This window comes from Haliaeetus albicilla, chromosome 23 (assembly GCF_947461875.1).
Source record: "Haliaeetus albicilla chromosome 23, bHalAlb1.1, whole genome shotgun sequence".
NCBI lineage: Eukaryota > Metazoa > Chordata > Aves > Accipitriformes > Accipitridae > Haliaeetus > Haliaeetus albicilla.
In genome coordinates this window covers 3,582,060-3,597,008 of record NC_091505.1, presented here as the reverse complement: position 1 = coordinate 3,597,008, position 14,949 = coordinate 3,582,060, and the positions used below count along the sequence as shown (strand labels likewise).

Below are 14,949 nucleotides of genomic sequence, written 5' to 3'. Positions count from 1 at the left end.
TGCAGCAGTTGAGCAGTAATGGCCAGCTATAATTGGTACCCAAAGTGATTCTCTGGGACCGTTGGGATGTGCATCTCACTAACTAGTTAGTCTAATACAGTTCTGGACCAGCAGAACAAAAGTGGAAGAGGCAATGCATTTGAGAGCTGGTATGCTAAAAGCGGGAGTTTGATGAGGCTTGTCTCCTTTAGAAAGTGAGTCATTAAGCAGCTCAGAAGTACCATAAAAACTCACCTTTAGAGAACACTTATTGTAATAAAAGGAGGAAATGGTATGTTCTGTAGCTCAAAATGGACTGTGTGGTTTTGTTAATGTGGCTGGCCTCGAAGATTGCTGCTTTTTCTGCTTTTGAGAAGAGGCTGTGGTGTATTTAAAATGTATTTTGGAATAATAGCTAGAAATAATTTAGGGAGCTCTCTGGTGAGCTAAGCCCAAGGCAAGATAGTAAATCTAATTGGATTAATCTAGGTAATGGTTTGTGTTATCCACAATTTACTGGAAGCTCCCGTCTTCAAACCATTCTACTGTTCAGCACAGAACGTGCTTCTTAATGGTGATGCCTAGTAGTCATTCCTGCAGTTAAGCCTTTAACAGAGATGCTTCATAAGCACATGCTCTTCAAGCTCAGAACTGCTTAGTCCTCCAACAAGATGGAAAATGTGGTAAGCTCTGCATCTGCTGTATATGGCTTGGTGCTCGTGCAAATAACCTTCATTAATTCCATGGCTGGTGATGTCTGTGTGGCTGAGTGTACATACACAATCACATCATTAAGATACACATTCAGACATGACGGTAAGAACAAATTAAACCTTTTGGCAGGCATTGGGATAGACATCAGTGTCTGGGGAATATGAGGAGATGATGGCTGCCTAGAGGCTTTAGGAGAAAAATGTAGATGCTTTTATGGTCACAACTGTTGAATATGTAACTAAATGTACAGCAAGGCTTATTCTGAGCCTTGTTAAAAAAAAGTGTAAGAGTAAGGATAACAGTGATGGTTTTATTCCTAGTCTATATTCCTGGCAAATCAAAGTAGAAGTTTTAGAAGTACTGAATAAAGTCAATTGCTTAACTTTCTAAACATTTGGAACATCCAAAGAAAATCAGAAGCCTGAATCGCTTAATGCTTGTTTGGATATGCTGCCCATGATATCAGATTATGCTAGATCATGGCATCTTGTAGCCAGACTCTGTCAGAAGAAAAGAATAGTCTGTAGTGTTCCTTTATGGTTTATTAGCAATAGTTTCTGATAGTATGTTTTAAAAACTGTCCATTGTATAACAGAAAATCACTTATGCTGAAATCAGATTTTTTTAAGAAGTTAAAATTTCGAAGTGCTTTCATCTGCTATGAGAAAATCCTCACAAAGGATTTAGAAAAGTGCTGGCACTTTGCTTCTGTATTGGACCTTGATGTTTACTGCTTTCTCATGCTGAAAAGGTTTAATTATCAAATACAAACCACTACTCAACTGATTCCACACCATCACTTTGAACTTGCAGGGGAACAGAATAACAGCAAAACAAAGAACAAACCCAGGCTCTTGAGTAAGCAGTCATCTGTTCTCAGTTTTTTATCATGCTTTTTGTCTGACAAATAGAGAATGAGTTTCATTGGATGTAATCGATTCCACTTAAAAGCTCAGATCTTGACCATTCCTATAAAAGGAATTTAAGCATAGTGTTTTATTGTTCTGGATTAATTGTGCTACTTTTATCCCAGATAATAATCTGAAAAAGATGTATATGTAGTTTGTATTTCTAGGTCAGGAGCACATAAAGTTATTAAAATATTCTCTTGTCAATTGATAACTATACATGTCTTTCAGCCATTTTTCTTAAAAGTAGGCTAATATCTACTTAAGAAAACTAATTACTATCATTATGAGAAAAAAAAAAAAAATCAATGTGATGAGACTCTACAGTGGCCCTTCGTTTGTTCTGCAAACTAAGGTCTGAATCCCCGTTCTTCCAGGTATATTGGAGCAGCCGGCAGCGTCTGTTAGTAGAGCACTGGGGGAAGGGGTCCTGTGTGCTGGGGAAACTTAACTGTAGGTATGTTAGATGTGCAAAATGTTTCTCTACAGATGCATGCAATATGTGTCCATAAACAGATTTCAGTGTGCTTCTACAATCTGTTTTCTGACAACCTCATGATACTGTCAGATTTTTGTCTTCTGGAGTAATTGTTGGGAGATGGAAACATTTCTGTTCTTACTTTATCTTGACCTTTTCTCACAAAAGGATTTTTTTCATGTGCAACTTTATATATAAAGTTACAAATTGGAGGCAATTAAATTTGATTTTTTTTTAAACTGCTTTCAAATACCTTTTTCCATCTCCCAAGGAAATAGTAAAAGAGAGAAAGATCACAGAGGAAGAGTAATAAATATATCTATGTAGTTATTCTAAATCAGTAGGATATTAGTCTATAAAGCAGACTAAATCCCTTGAAGAGGAAAATAAGTGTTTTGTGTTCTTACCTTAATCACACAATTGGAATACTAATGCAGAGCCAAGAATAGGTAATGCTTCTGGTTTAATTTATCTGTCTGGTGGCAAAAAAATAGAATGGCTTTTTGTAGTTTTTTAATGGAATTTGTAGCAGTCAGTTAACACAGATTTATTTTTTCTCTTTTTAAAATTTAGCTAGAAGGCAGGTGATGCCTTGGTCTTTTAAAACTGTAGTGTTGACCATGAGATAGCATTTGTTAACAAAGCTGTTACTAAATCTGCTGTTCGGTATTACTAAAATTCATCAACTACAGGATGCAGTTCTTGGGTAAAATGTTAAATTCTAAAGCAAATTCTGTTTAGACCAGTTTGCAGAATTTCCCTGTGATCTGTAAGCTTGTATATACTCAAGTGCGAAAACTGTATTTATTCTATTATCATTGCCTTTTAGAATGAAATAGATATTAAGGAGTAGTTATACTTAAGATGACAAGGCTTTCACTTACGATTTTTTTTCTTGTATTTTGCACATTGCTTTATGAAACCAGGTGAGTTGGTATTTTTTTTTCTAGCTGCTGCAGAACAGTGTATTAATTTTCAAAACTGGTTATCTTTATAGTAAGTGAATAATACTTGTGTCACTGGTTTCAGATTCTGCGCGGTAGTGGACTTGGTTTTGGTGGTCCGTTCTGTTCTGGTCATGTGGGAAGATGGAAGTTTACATGAAAACCCCAGCCAGTAGAGTTCAGTAGCCTTCTCACAAAGGCATGCAACTTCTTTCCCTCTGAACAGGGATGTATTCCAATCCTCTTTTGATACAGTTTTTAACATCTGACAGGCATGTAGAAGCTGCTAGTACAAGCGGGGAAAATTATCTTGGCATACTTCTGCAAAGCTGCCAAGGATGTGTTTCCTTATCTAAAGAATTTTCTGTTTAAAAAAAAGAAAAGCTCTAGCAAAGCTGGGCTTAAGTGAAGCTCTAGCTAGCAGTGTAACTTGGGTGCTGTTCAACAAGTTCAACCTTGATAATTTTCAATATAGCTGACATAATTCAGATCTTGCCGTCTTTCTCTACCGGTCTCGGGGGAACCGTCTCCTCCCAAGTTTGCTTCTGTGCTCGTGTCCTGGTCTGCTGAGTTTGACGGCTGATCCCCAAAGAGGATTAGCGTCGTTCAGGTGCTGTTATTAGAGTTTGGCCGGCGTCGCGGTGTTACTCTTCGCACGGCTGCGGTATTCGAAGACCGTGATTAACTTTGATGTTGTTGAATCCAGGTTGCGGAACCGCCCGAGGCCGCGGTCCCCCGACGACGAAGTGGGCAGCTGGGGACGAGGTGAGGCCCGCCGCTCGCTCCCGCCGCTCGCTCCGTCTCCTGCTGCCCGTCAGGGCCCCGCAGCGCTCTGCCTGACCCCACGGGATGCGTGCGCGCTTGGCTCCCGCCACGGAGGCCGAGGCCGCGGGGGGCACCCACCGGCGGGAGGCCCTGCTGGGCGAAGTCAGTACGCTTTGTTTTGAAATGATGTCACGGGCCTCGGTGCGTGACGCCAGGCCCGTGCCGGTGAGGTAACCCTGCCTCCAGCCAATCGGGGCGGGGAAGGCTGGGACGGTGACGTGAACGCCCCTAGCAACAGGCCCCGTCGGAGCCGCCCAATTAGAAAATAGCTGGGGGCGGCGAGGAGCCAATGGGAGTCGGCGACGGAGGAAGGCGGCAGGAAGGCAGGTCTCCCTCAGCCTCCCTCCGCTAAGATGGCGGCGGAGCTTGCGATGGTGGCAATAGCGGCTTTGTCTCCTTTCAGCGCCTGAGCCCGGTTCCGGCCCGGCCGGCCGCACCGAGCAGCGGCGGCGGAGACATGACCGCAGAGCCCGTGAGGTACGGCCCGCAGCCCGCCCCTGCCGGGCGGCGGGGGGACCGGCGGCGGCGGCGGCTGCTGGCGGGCGGCCTCCGCGGCTGCACGGCCCGGCCCGGCCCGCGGCCCCGCGGCGGGGGTGGGGCGAGGACGGGGACGGGCCCGGGGCGGCGGCGGGCGCTGGCGGAGGTCGGGCAGGAGGCGGGATGGCGGCGGGAGGCCGGCCGGCCGGCTGGGGAGCGCCGGGGGAGGGGACGGCGGCGGAGGCGGCCGAGCGCAGCCGGGCGGCGGGCGCTCGGCTCGGCTCGCCGCGGCTCGGCTCGCCGCGGCCCGGCGGTCGGCGGCGCCCGTCTGCCCCGGTCACGGCGGGCCCGGGCCCCGGGAGGGCTGGGCTGGGTTGGGCCGTCCCGTCCCGTCCCGTCCCGTCCCGGCGGGAAGGCCTGGAGGGGCGGGGCCGGCATCGCCCCCCGCCATCGCCCGCCGTGCCCCCGCCGCTGGCTGCCGCGGGATGTGCCCTCCGTTTGTCCGCCCCCGCCCCACGTGTTTGTGCCGTAGTAAAGTCCTTCCTCTCCCGCTGATCCCCCCGTGGAGGATCTGTTTTCATGCTGGTTTACAAACATCTCCCTCTACCCTTGAAGAGGTGACTCCTCCCGCCTGAATGGTTACGAGCGGCTCCTGGTTTTGCTGCGTAAAGTAAGCGGGCTGACGAAAACCCGAGTAAAGTCAGTGTTAAGAAAGGCGCCATGTTAAACTACTAATAAATAGGTGGCTTTGTGTGCTTTCAGTTTATCCGTACTCAAGGGCTCCAACCAACGCAGTCCCATCACCCACAAATGCTCCAGACGCCTAAGGCGCTGTATAAAGTATTGTCACTTGACCCTCACGAATGTTGTGCCTGTCTTCAAAATCAGTGTTAAAGAAGCATCGCACTATCTTAAGTACTGAGCCCTGGATAAAGTTTTTTCTGGGGTCGTATTTGTGTATCTTCACCGCCCAGTTTTAAGACTTATTTTGAGTAGTTCGTAACTGGGATGGCAGTTTTCCTCCTGCTGTGCATTGCTTGATTTTAAAGCCTTAACATTTCTGAGTAAGTAATGCATGTGCAATCTACTCCTAACTAACAAAAAGAGATTTTTTTAAAAGATTATCATAATTATTGATGTAGATCACGTGCTGGCTGTAAGTCATGAGCATTGCACATATATGTTGGTGCATGACTTTCAAACAGTTAGCAGTCTCTTCTGCATGTGTTTTCCTTATTTTGTAAGATGGGGCTTGTCCATCTCTTACCCTCTTCTCCCCTCGGTGTTCTTAAAGTACTTTGACACCTTAAACCACTTCTGTGTCAGATCGATTATTTCGTATGTAGACTGAAATACTAATTAAGGGGCTTTCTCCTTTCTCTTTCCCAATCCCTGAAAATCAAAGGTAGAGTTCGATTTTTGTATAGCAAAAGGACCTGTGTTACTAATATTTATTGACTGTTTTATGGTCGTAATTACTGTTACATATTCTGAAAAATGCTCTTCCATTTGGACAGCTTTGCTTTTTATTTTACTGTGACTGTTGTATTTTGTTCCCTGTTTTCCCATATTCTGCTTTGTCTTTTTTTGAACCACTTGTTCCTGGTCTACATTATGAAGGTTTTGTACTTAATCCTTTCCATATTCTTTTGTCGTTAGTGCAACAATTAGTGTTACTACTAAGGGGCTGCTTGAATTTGTGCTTCAGTGGAAGAGGACACGGAAGCTCATACGTTTTCCATGCAATTTTTCAGATTACCTACAGACAGAAGGGTGAATTGGATTATTTCAGATTATTTGTAATCTTGAAGATCAAAAAGTATGTACAAAACAGATTTGAGATTGCATGTAGTCTTTGGGTTGGATCTGTCCCACATAAGCAGGCCCTGTGACAAACTACTTCTAAGTAGATGGACATAGTATTTTTATTATTTTTTTTTTGGTGCTCCAAACTTTTCTTCTGTGCATGAAGTCAGTTCTCATTCAGCCTAAATGTTTTTTATAATTCTTATGCCATATAGAGCTCATCTTGAACAGTGTTTTTATTTTACAAGAACAGTTCCATGCCAGGAACTAGGCGTGACGTTGTAGGGTATCATGGTTTCAGGGTTATAAACTAATGAACACATTGCATGGGCTTTTTCTTACTTTCTGTCAATTCAAGTTCTACTTAAAATTGGAGTTGGAGAGAATGAGAGGGAAAAGAAACACACACCCCCATCCCCCCACCCCCCCTATTTATCTCTCTTTCTCGTTCCCATTTCCCACAAGTCCTGTTGGCCTGTCAGCTGCCTGCATTTCTGTCACCCTGCACAGTCACCCTACACGTTCATTTCATCTTCTGCTATCTGCAGTTTTGGTCATGTAAGACGTGTACAGAAATACAGCTAGGAGGTTGTTGTTAGAATTCTTTGAAAGGTATGCAAACAATAGAATTTTGATGGAAAATCTTTTCCCAGCACTTCTGGAAGATAGACTTACGGTGTTTAAAAGGAAAATAATCAATACTAGTCTTCCAGCTATAAAGTTTTAAACTTTTTTTGTAGGCAATACTTTTTTGTTTTAATATTAAGCACCTAGGAGTCTCCCATGTCAAGAGTGACGAGTTTGGAATGCTGAAAAAAAATGGTGAAAACTGGATTAACTTGCTAAGAAACTTTTTTTAAAAAAATGCTACCTCTGTAAACGGTTATAAAGATTTCTCTACAACTTGTGTCCAAAAAATTGTTTTTGGTTTTTTTTTTTTTTTGAAGTAGAGGAATCTTTGTCATAGTGACCTAACCTGTTCCTACCAATCAGTTTGTGCATTGTACAAATAAGCACAGCAGTAGAAAAAGAAGACAAGTTTTGAATCTTACCCACTTGAACCATCCAGTATTCAATGTAGTGATACTAGATTTTTTTACGTTAGCAAAATAAACTTTGGGTTTTTTATGATGAAGAATTTTCAACTTTGAATATGATACTTTGGTAGCTTAGTCTTAACATTTTTGTTAAATTTTCTGCATTTTTTAGTCACTTGAATTTCTTTGTTCTGAGGGATATTACAGGGTTGTTTAAGGCATGTTATTTAATGGCACAGTAATCTAATTGGAAATAAGTCAATAGCAATCTTCCATATTCTCTGAAGGTACAGTGTAAGTTAGCCATCTTTCACACAATCATGTAGAATGGGCATAAGCAGATTCTTTGACTCTTCCCCCAAGAAGAGCAAAACTTTAGGCTGGCTGTTGTCTTCTGTACCAGGTATGCCTCAGAGCCAATGTGTTTGCACTACTTAAATGCGATTCTCTGTGAGGAACTTACTGCAGTGACTTCATTATTTCTGGTTTAGTACAATATCGTCTCTGTTAGGGTTTTGTAAATGTTGTGTCATGGTGTCTATAGGGCTTAACTGAAGGTATCTTCATCTATGAAATAATTTGATGTGACAAAGGGGTATATAATACGTATTCTGTAGTAGGGTGGCCTTCACATTGTGGAAACTTGAAATTCCCAGTTCCGCTGTAGATGAGCACTTGTACCCTCTGCTTGAAGGGAGGAAGAGCTAGTGCTTTCTATGTGGATATGCCTCACCAAAAGAAAAATATAAAAAATAATACTAAAATGTGCTGTGTTCACCATAAAAACAAATGCCTGCAGTCTATGACAAAGTATGGTTTTAGATTGGATCACGTGTCTTTAATAAACAGGAAAGCCTAAGGATACTGCTGAACCTCATGAAATCACATTTTGTATCACTGGAGCTCAGCTTGTGCCTGCAGGTGATTTGGAAACATGAATCACTTCACGGATAGGTCAGTGGCAAGTTGTTCCAGTGGTGAGTCAGGAGGAGAAGGAAGAAATTGTAGAAATTAAGTGGCAAATATAATGGAGGTTTTATATTGACTTTAAAAGATGGTAGGTAAAGTGCCCTGATTCACTACAGGAAGAGTATAAAGCTTTCATAATTTGCTGTAACATCTAGCCACCAGGCAGTTGTCATTCAAGATGGATGATGGATTGATGGTTTTTTGTTTTGTTTTGTTTTTTTAGAAAAGGAGTGAAACCTTGAAAAAAATCAAGAACTTGGTTACACAGGTTGTTGACCAGTGTCAACTTCAGTGCTGCTTAGGCAGTTTATTTGCAAGTCTGAAGGCTGCACATGGTTTTAGAAATTTCTGTCTTAGTAGGTCCAACTATAGGTCTTAATAGGTTCAATTGTGGAAGCCTTGTTGGGCAAATACATCTATTACGTAAAGCAAAACCAAAAAAATTAGGCAATAAATTCAGGACTGACAGTGGGGCAAATTGAGATGACTTTTATTGTGTAAAATAAGAGAACTACGCTTCGGATGGGCTTACAACCATTAAAACCTGTAGCAAACCTCACTGGGAATATCTGGGAGACTTGAAGGGACACACTTTAACTGTTAGAGTTTGTAATGTTGTCTTGTTGAGAATCTGTGGTAAACTCCAGGAAGCAGAGGGCTGATGAAGCAAAAGAGAAGGCAGTTTTAAAGTTAGAGGGGCATGATGCTATTGGATGTGCAGTTCTTTCCCTTTAAACACAGCACGTTTAAGCTTTTAAATGTAACTTTCTATTTCTTACATTATATATATTAGTTTGAGCTTCCTTTCCTGAATTAACATAGTAAGGTATTCAGTTTGCCATGATTTGTATCTCATAAAGGTGAAAATGCTGTATTTAGATTTTCAAGTGGTTAACTTCAGTCAGTCTTTTTCAGCTTGCAGGTTATTTCGCCATCGAAGTTATAGACTTCTGCATGGCATTCAAGCCAACCTAACAATGAGTTTGTTTGTCTTAGCTGTTTTTTTCCTTTCTTTTTTTAAAATTTTTTCATTTTTTAGCTCCCATTAAAGAAACAGGTTAAAAAACAAAGAATTTTTCACTTTTTAGTGAAGCATGGTAACTCTCAGCCAATCCTGATACAGTTGTTTGGATACCATCTCAACAAAAAGAAATTGTGTAATCTTCCTTGAACAGAATAAAGGGTCTCTTAGTGACTTTGAACCATTGCTTTCTCATTCCCCTTGTGTGTCTGGAGAAAAATAATTCTGTTTACTTGTCTGAACCTGTTAGGCCGTACTTAAGCTCCAAAGTTACTTCATCCACATTATTGAGTGTCTTCAACTGTACTAGGTATCACTTGATAAAGCCCCTGTGGATTTAAAGTCAGTTCTAAATAAAGTAAAAGAGTAAAGCTGTGTTAACGAAGTCTTAAGCGTAGACTGTCCGAGTTTGATGAAATGCTAGATGCCTGCATCTCTTCAGTCAGAGCTTCGGTATTCAGGTATTTTCCGGCTGTATCTGATTTAGTAAGTTTAATGTGGTACAATTCCATCTAAACACAAGAGAACTCTTTTATGGTGAGAGTGGTCAAACGCTGGAACAGGTCACCCAGAGAGGTGGTGGAGCGTCCATCTGTGGAGGTACTTAGAATCTGACTGGAGATTTTTCTGGGTGACCTCCTGTAGCTGTCTCTGCTTGTGTTGGGGGGTTGGGCTAAGTGTTCTCCAGAGGTCCCTTCCAACCTAAATGATTCTGTGATTCTTCGCATCATTTACCTGACCAACTCTAATTTTGCTGCTGTGTGATAGTTCAAGCTCACATAGCATATTGCTGCCTCTGAAGTTAAGTTCCTTCCTCCCCAGCTCGTTCTGTCATCATCTCTGCTTGCGGGAACATGCATACCAATGAGTGGTGAGCTGGATTAGGGAGATTGCCTAGATTCAGTGGAAGAAATGGCTACTTCTGATATGGATGAGCTTCTGTGCATAGGTCACAACAAATACTTGAACTGAAGTGGAGGAGAAAGGAGAGAACTGAGAGTGTGAGCGGCATCAGGTGTGTGTGTCAGGGCATGAGGGTTTGTGTCCTTTGGCAGTAGAGCTGGTTCATGCCAACCTAAACAGATTGTGTGAATCCTGATTGTAAAGCCTCACTTGTTTTGGTGTAGTTGGTATATCAGTATAAATAAGTTACAAAATAATAATCTGATTTAGGCTATACAATATCATGTCGCTTTGCCCTTGGGAAACCATTGTTGAGTTAAAAAACAACCTCTCAGACAGAAGTGCTTTGTTTCCCCACCCTTTATAAAACCATATTCTTTACTTGTTCAACTGATACAATGGTAGGCTGATTTTATTTTCTGGTTATGTATTTTTTTTTTCTGAGAGAAATAGGCTTCTTAGGATATTGCAGGTGTGTTCACTCCTTTTTTTGGTTAGGGATGAGAAAATAAACAACTTCTATTGTAGGTTTTATCATCTTTCACTCTTTCCAACAGTCTTAAGCTATTTCATTCATTTGTGTTCAGCCACAATATTGATATGTTTCATATGAAATGACTGCGTAGGCTCTGCCCTCGTAACTTAAATATTTGAATTGGGGTAAGTCTAACACTTTTCCTTCTCATCAGGAAAAACTTTTATGAAGATTTGCAGGTGACAGAATATTGGCCTGATTATAGCAAGGCTTAGGTAGTAGGAAGGGCAATTATACCTTGTGGGGATGGGGGGGGATGCTTAGTACCAGTTTTGAAATTGTTTGTTTAATTAAATTACATCAATTTCAGCTTTATTTACTATAAAACTAATTTTAAAAGATGGTCGTGTTTGTAACACATTAGATGTAGAAATGCTTTGAAAGAATATGTTCTGATCTCCTTTAGAACTTTGGGTGCATCCATACGAGCATCTGAATTAAGTGCATTTTTGAAAAAAGTCTCCAGATTGTCCTTGCTTATTCAGTTTTGTTGATAATGCAGGGGGTGCTTAGAATGCACAAACTGGATTTCTTCTGGGTGGAACTAAGCTGAAAGATGTGCTCCAGCATTCTTGGTGTGCTCCAACTGCTAGTGCTTGTTCAGTCTGCAGAGCCAGACTACACCTAGTTTGAATTACTTAAATGTATGAAGCATGGGTATTGGGTCTTCAGCACCAAACCTTCCAGTGTTTTAATGTAGACATAGTCAGTTCTTTCCCTTCTTCCCACTGTCTTAATTAAAATATTTAGCCTTTTGCTGTGTGTTGTCAGATTTCTGTCATTCACATAGGGATACAGTCTGAAGCAGAGGATGGCAGTCTACAGACTGGCAGTTTAAAAGCACATCTGGTTTTGCTTTTCTTTAATTTTTTTTTTCTAAGGATTGTTTAATTTTGCTTAATATTTGTTGCTCTGCAGTATTTCATTTTGACTTCAAAAGTGAAAAATTACTGGGACTTAACTTGAAGCAACTGTAAAGATGAATTTTAAAAACTTGTGCCCTTGAACTATTTTAAAAGTTTAAACATGGAAAAATTTTAGACAAGTGTTGAACTCAAGGAAGGTGAGTACTTAAGATAGGAAAAATTTTGCAAAAGTGTATTTGTCAGTGTTGAGATAGATGAAAGGCTGGAAAGCACTCCTGTTCCACTGACTTTCAGGAGCCACTTGAAATTCAGATGAGGGGCACTTATTTAGGCTAAAAGTTGGTAGGATCCTGTGGAAGAATGAGAAATTCATTTGTCTAAAGAAAATACAGTTTTAAAACTTCTTCCAGACATTGACAATAACTGGGACATTCCCCGCCTACATTTTTGAAGTGTCTGAAGAAAATAGGTAGAAGCTGAGTGCAATAACAAGGGTTTTCCAGTGCAGTTTCACAGTGTAATCCAATGTGACCTGGGTTTGCTGCTGAAATGGGCAGTCCTGCTCTTTCCCCTGCCCTGGCTATGAATTTTCAGCACCTTACCTGCCATCAGAGAGGATGATCCCATGAATGTATAGCAAGATGGATCCAAGTGAAAACTGTTCCTTAAAATTTTTATTTGTCTGAAGGTGATTTGACTCACTTTGCAGAAGCATGATCATTAGCTAACACAGGGGCTGAAGTAAGGTGGTGGGTTGACTGTGGCTGGATGCCAGGTGCCCACCAAGGCTGCTCTATCGTTCCCCTCCTCAGCTGGACAGGGGAGAGAAAATATACCAAAGGGCTCCTGGCTTGAGATACGGACAGGGAGAGATCACTCACCAATTACTGTCACAGGCAAAACAGACTTGACTTGGGGAAAATCAGTACCAATCAAATCAGAGTAGGATAATGAGAAATAAAACCCAATCTTACAAACACCTTCACCCCACCCCTTCCTTCTTGCCAGGCTCAACTCCACTCCCAATTTTCTCCCTCCCTGCCAGTGGCACAGGGGGATGGGGAATGAGGGTTGTGGTCAGTTCATCACACCTTGTCTCTGCCGCTCCTTCCTCCTCACACTCTTCCCCTGCTCCAGCGTGGGGTCCATCCCACAGGAGACAGTCCTCCGTGAACTTCTCCAACGTGGGTCCTTCCCATGGGCCGCTGTTCTTCACAAACTGCTCTAGCATTGGTACCTTCCCCGGGCTGCAGTCCTTCAGGAACAGACTGCTCCAGCGTGGGTCCCCCACGGGGTCACAAGTCCTGTCAGCAAACCTGCTCCAGTGTGGGCTCCTCTCTCCATGGGGCCACAGGTCCTGCCAGGAGCCTGTTCCAGTGTGGGCTTCCCATGGGGTCCCAGCCTCCCTCGGGCATCCACGGGCTGCAGGGGAATCTCTGCTCCAGTGCCTGGAGCGCCTCCTCCTCTCCTTCTGCACTGACCTGGGGGTCTGCAGAGTTGTTTCTCTTGCATATTCTCACTTGCCCAGCTGCTGTTTTGCAGCTGTTTTTTTTCCCCTTCTTAAATACGTTATCCCAGAGGCGCTACCACTGTCGCTGATGGGCTCAGCCTTGGCCAGCAATGGGTCTGTCTTGGAGCCGGCTGGCATTGGCTCTGTCGGGCATGGGGGAATTCTCACAGAAGCCACCCCTGTAGCAACCCTGCTACCAAAACCTTGCCCTGCAAACCCAATACGGGTAAGCACATACAGTTGTGACAGTAGTCAACAGCCAGATTGAATTAAGTATGCTGTGTCTAGGTTAGGGCACTACCTGTCCCTTAATTTTCTCCTTATATATTCTATTCATTTGTAGAGTCATTTAGCCTAGTAAGTGGCTTGCCTAATGCGTACTTTTATTATAGCAGTCAGGGCCAGGCGTTTACCGTTTATGATTACGGCACTTGCTCTGAATTTAGGTAAGAAATGGTATTCTTAAAAGAGAGTTTCCCAAGGTCACAAATCAGGTTCATGGCCAAACCAGTAATAGTAGGACACCTTTCCTTTCATTCCTGTTTTAATTAGGCTAAACTGTTGAAATAGCTCTAGACTGATCGTGAAGCCATTTGCTTAGAACATGCAAGCCTAAAAACACTAGTAAATAGTGTAGGGACTGTTGCTATATGGTAGAGGGAGACTGCTTGCTTCGCTTAGTGCTTCTGAGGTGGTTCTAAATTTTTAGGCTATGTTTTTTTAAAAAATACACATTTTATAGGTTGTGATCAATTTAATAGTGGATGGGTCTATTAATATATTACAAAGAAGAAGGATTTTGCAGTAGAAGCTTTAAAAAAGATTATAGATAATATATTCTCAACTATAAATACATGACATAAAATCACTTTTGTACAAAACCAGGTAAAGCATTGCCCTAAATTGAAATTTCTGTGTGGTGAAGTATAGTAAGTGTAACACCTTTACTTACATTTGACCTGGTATTCCTTAATACAGGGTTATGGTACAAAATGCTGAATAATCAAGAGGAAAACCAAGCTGAGAAGACTTTTTAGTATTTGTAGGGTTTTTAAAATTTTTTGGTTGTTGTTTGTCAACATGAACATTTTGCTCTGAAAACGATGATTTTGGGCTAGTTAGGGTAACAGTTAATAAATGGTAGTAGATAATGTCCCAAGTGCTAGTCACAAAGACACATGCATACTATTCTGAATTTGTTTTGTATTGAGAACAATGATATTATAACTCATTTATAGTTCCCATTTTCTTTTCTAAAATGCTGTTACCAAACCAAGTTATTTATAAACTAAATGAGCAGAATTCCACATGCAGGGTTTTGGGGTGGGTTGTTTTTTGGTTTGGTTTTTTTTTACTACCAAAAATGTACTTTTTTGTGGCCTTTCTGAATGTGCATTAGTTCTTCAGCCCATCTGGAATGGATATAAAATCTTTTAATGTACTTCTACTATCAAATAATTCTGAACAACTCTTTAATTTTTTTTCAAGTTAATGTGAAGAAATTGTCATTAAATATAATTTCTAAAGTAGAGCATGCGATCTGTTAAAACCGAAGTGTACCATTATCATCTTCTGTAGTGTTTTCAAAGTATGCCCTCCATCCATGACAAAAAGGGAGACCCAAGTTTAGGGACTGGCAGTAGTGTAGCAGCATGAGTCCAGGAATTAGAGGGAAAGACTTTTAGACAGATTGAGAGAAAAATTTTATGATACACTTGAGAGTAAAACAGGTTTTGTTACACTCTTTCGAAGTTGCTCAAGTGATTGAGGGTATGTAGTCTCAAAAGAAAGTGTCCTTTACTCATGCAGAAAATCTTTCCATTACAAAGTGCTATTTTGTTTTATTTTGAGTACCTCAGAAGATTTAAAGAAATTACAGATTTTTTTTTTTAAATGGATGTTTCATGCTGTTTTATGTGTGGTTATTTTCACTGGTTTAAATAGTCATTTGCACTAATGTGATGATACCCTTTCACT

At 41.6% G+C, this 14,949-nt stretch overlaps 1 protein-coding gene across 2 annotated transcripts in view; it reads left to right on the top strand.

The window, feature by feature from the left end:
• Positions 1–4,137: 4,137 nt before the first annotated feature.
• Positions 4,138–14,949, top strand: part of ATRX (ATRX chromatin remodeler) — an 89,237-nt gene continuing 78,425 nt past the window's right edge. For both annotated transcript variants that reach the window (XM_069810924.1, XM_069810922.1), the window contains exon 1: positions 4,138–4,325. In XM_069810924.1, the coding sequence (XP_069667025.1) occupies positions 4,306–4,325 (20 nt within the window). In that variant the 5' untranslated portion in view covers positions 4,138–4,305. The remainder of the gene's footprint in view (positions 4,326–14,949) is intronic.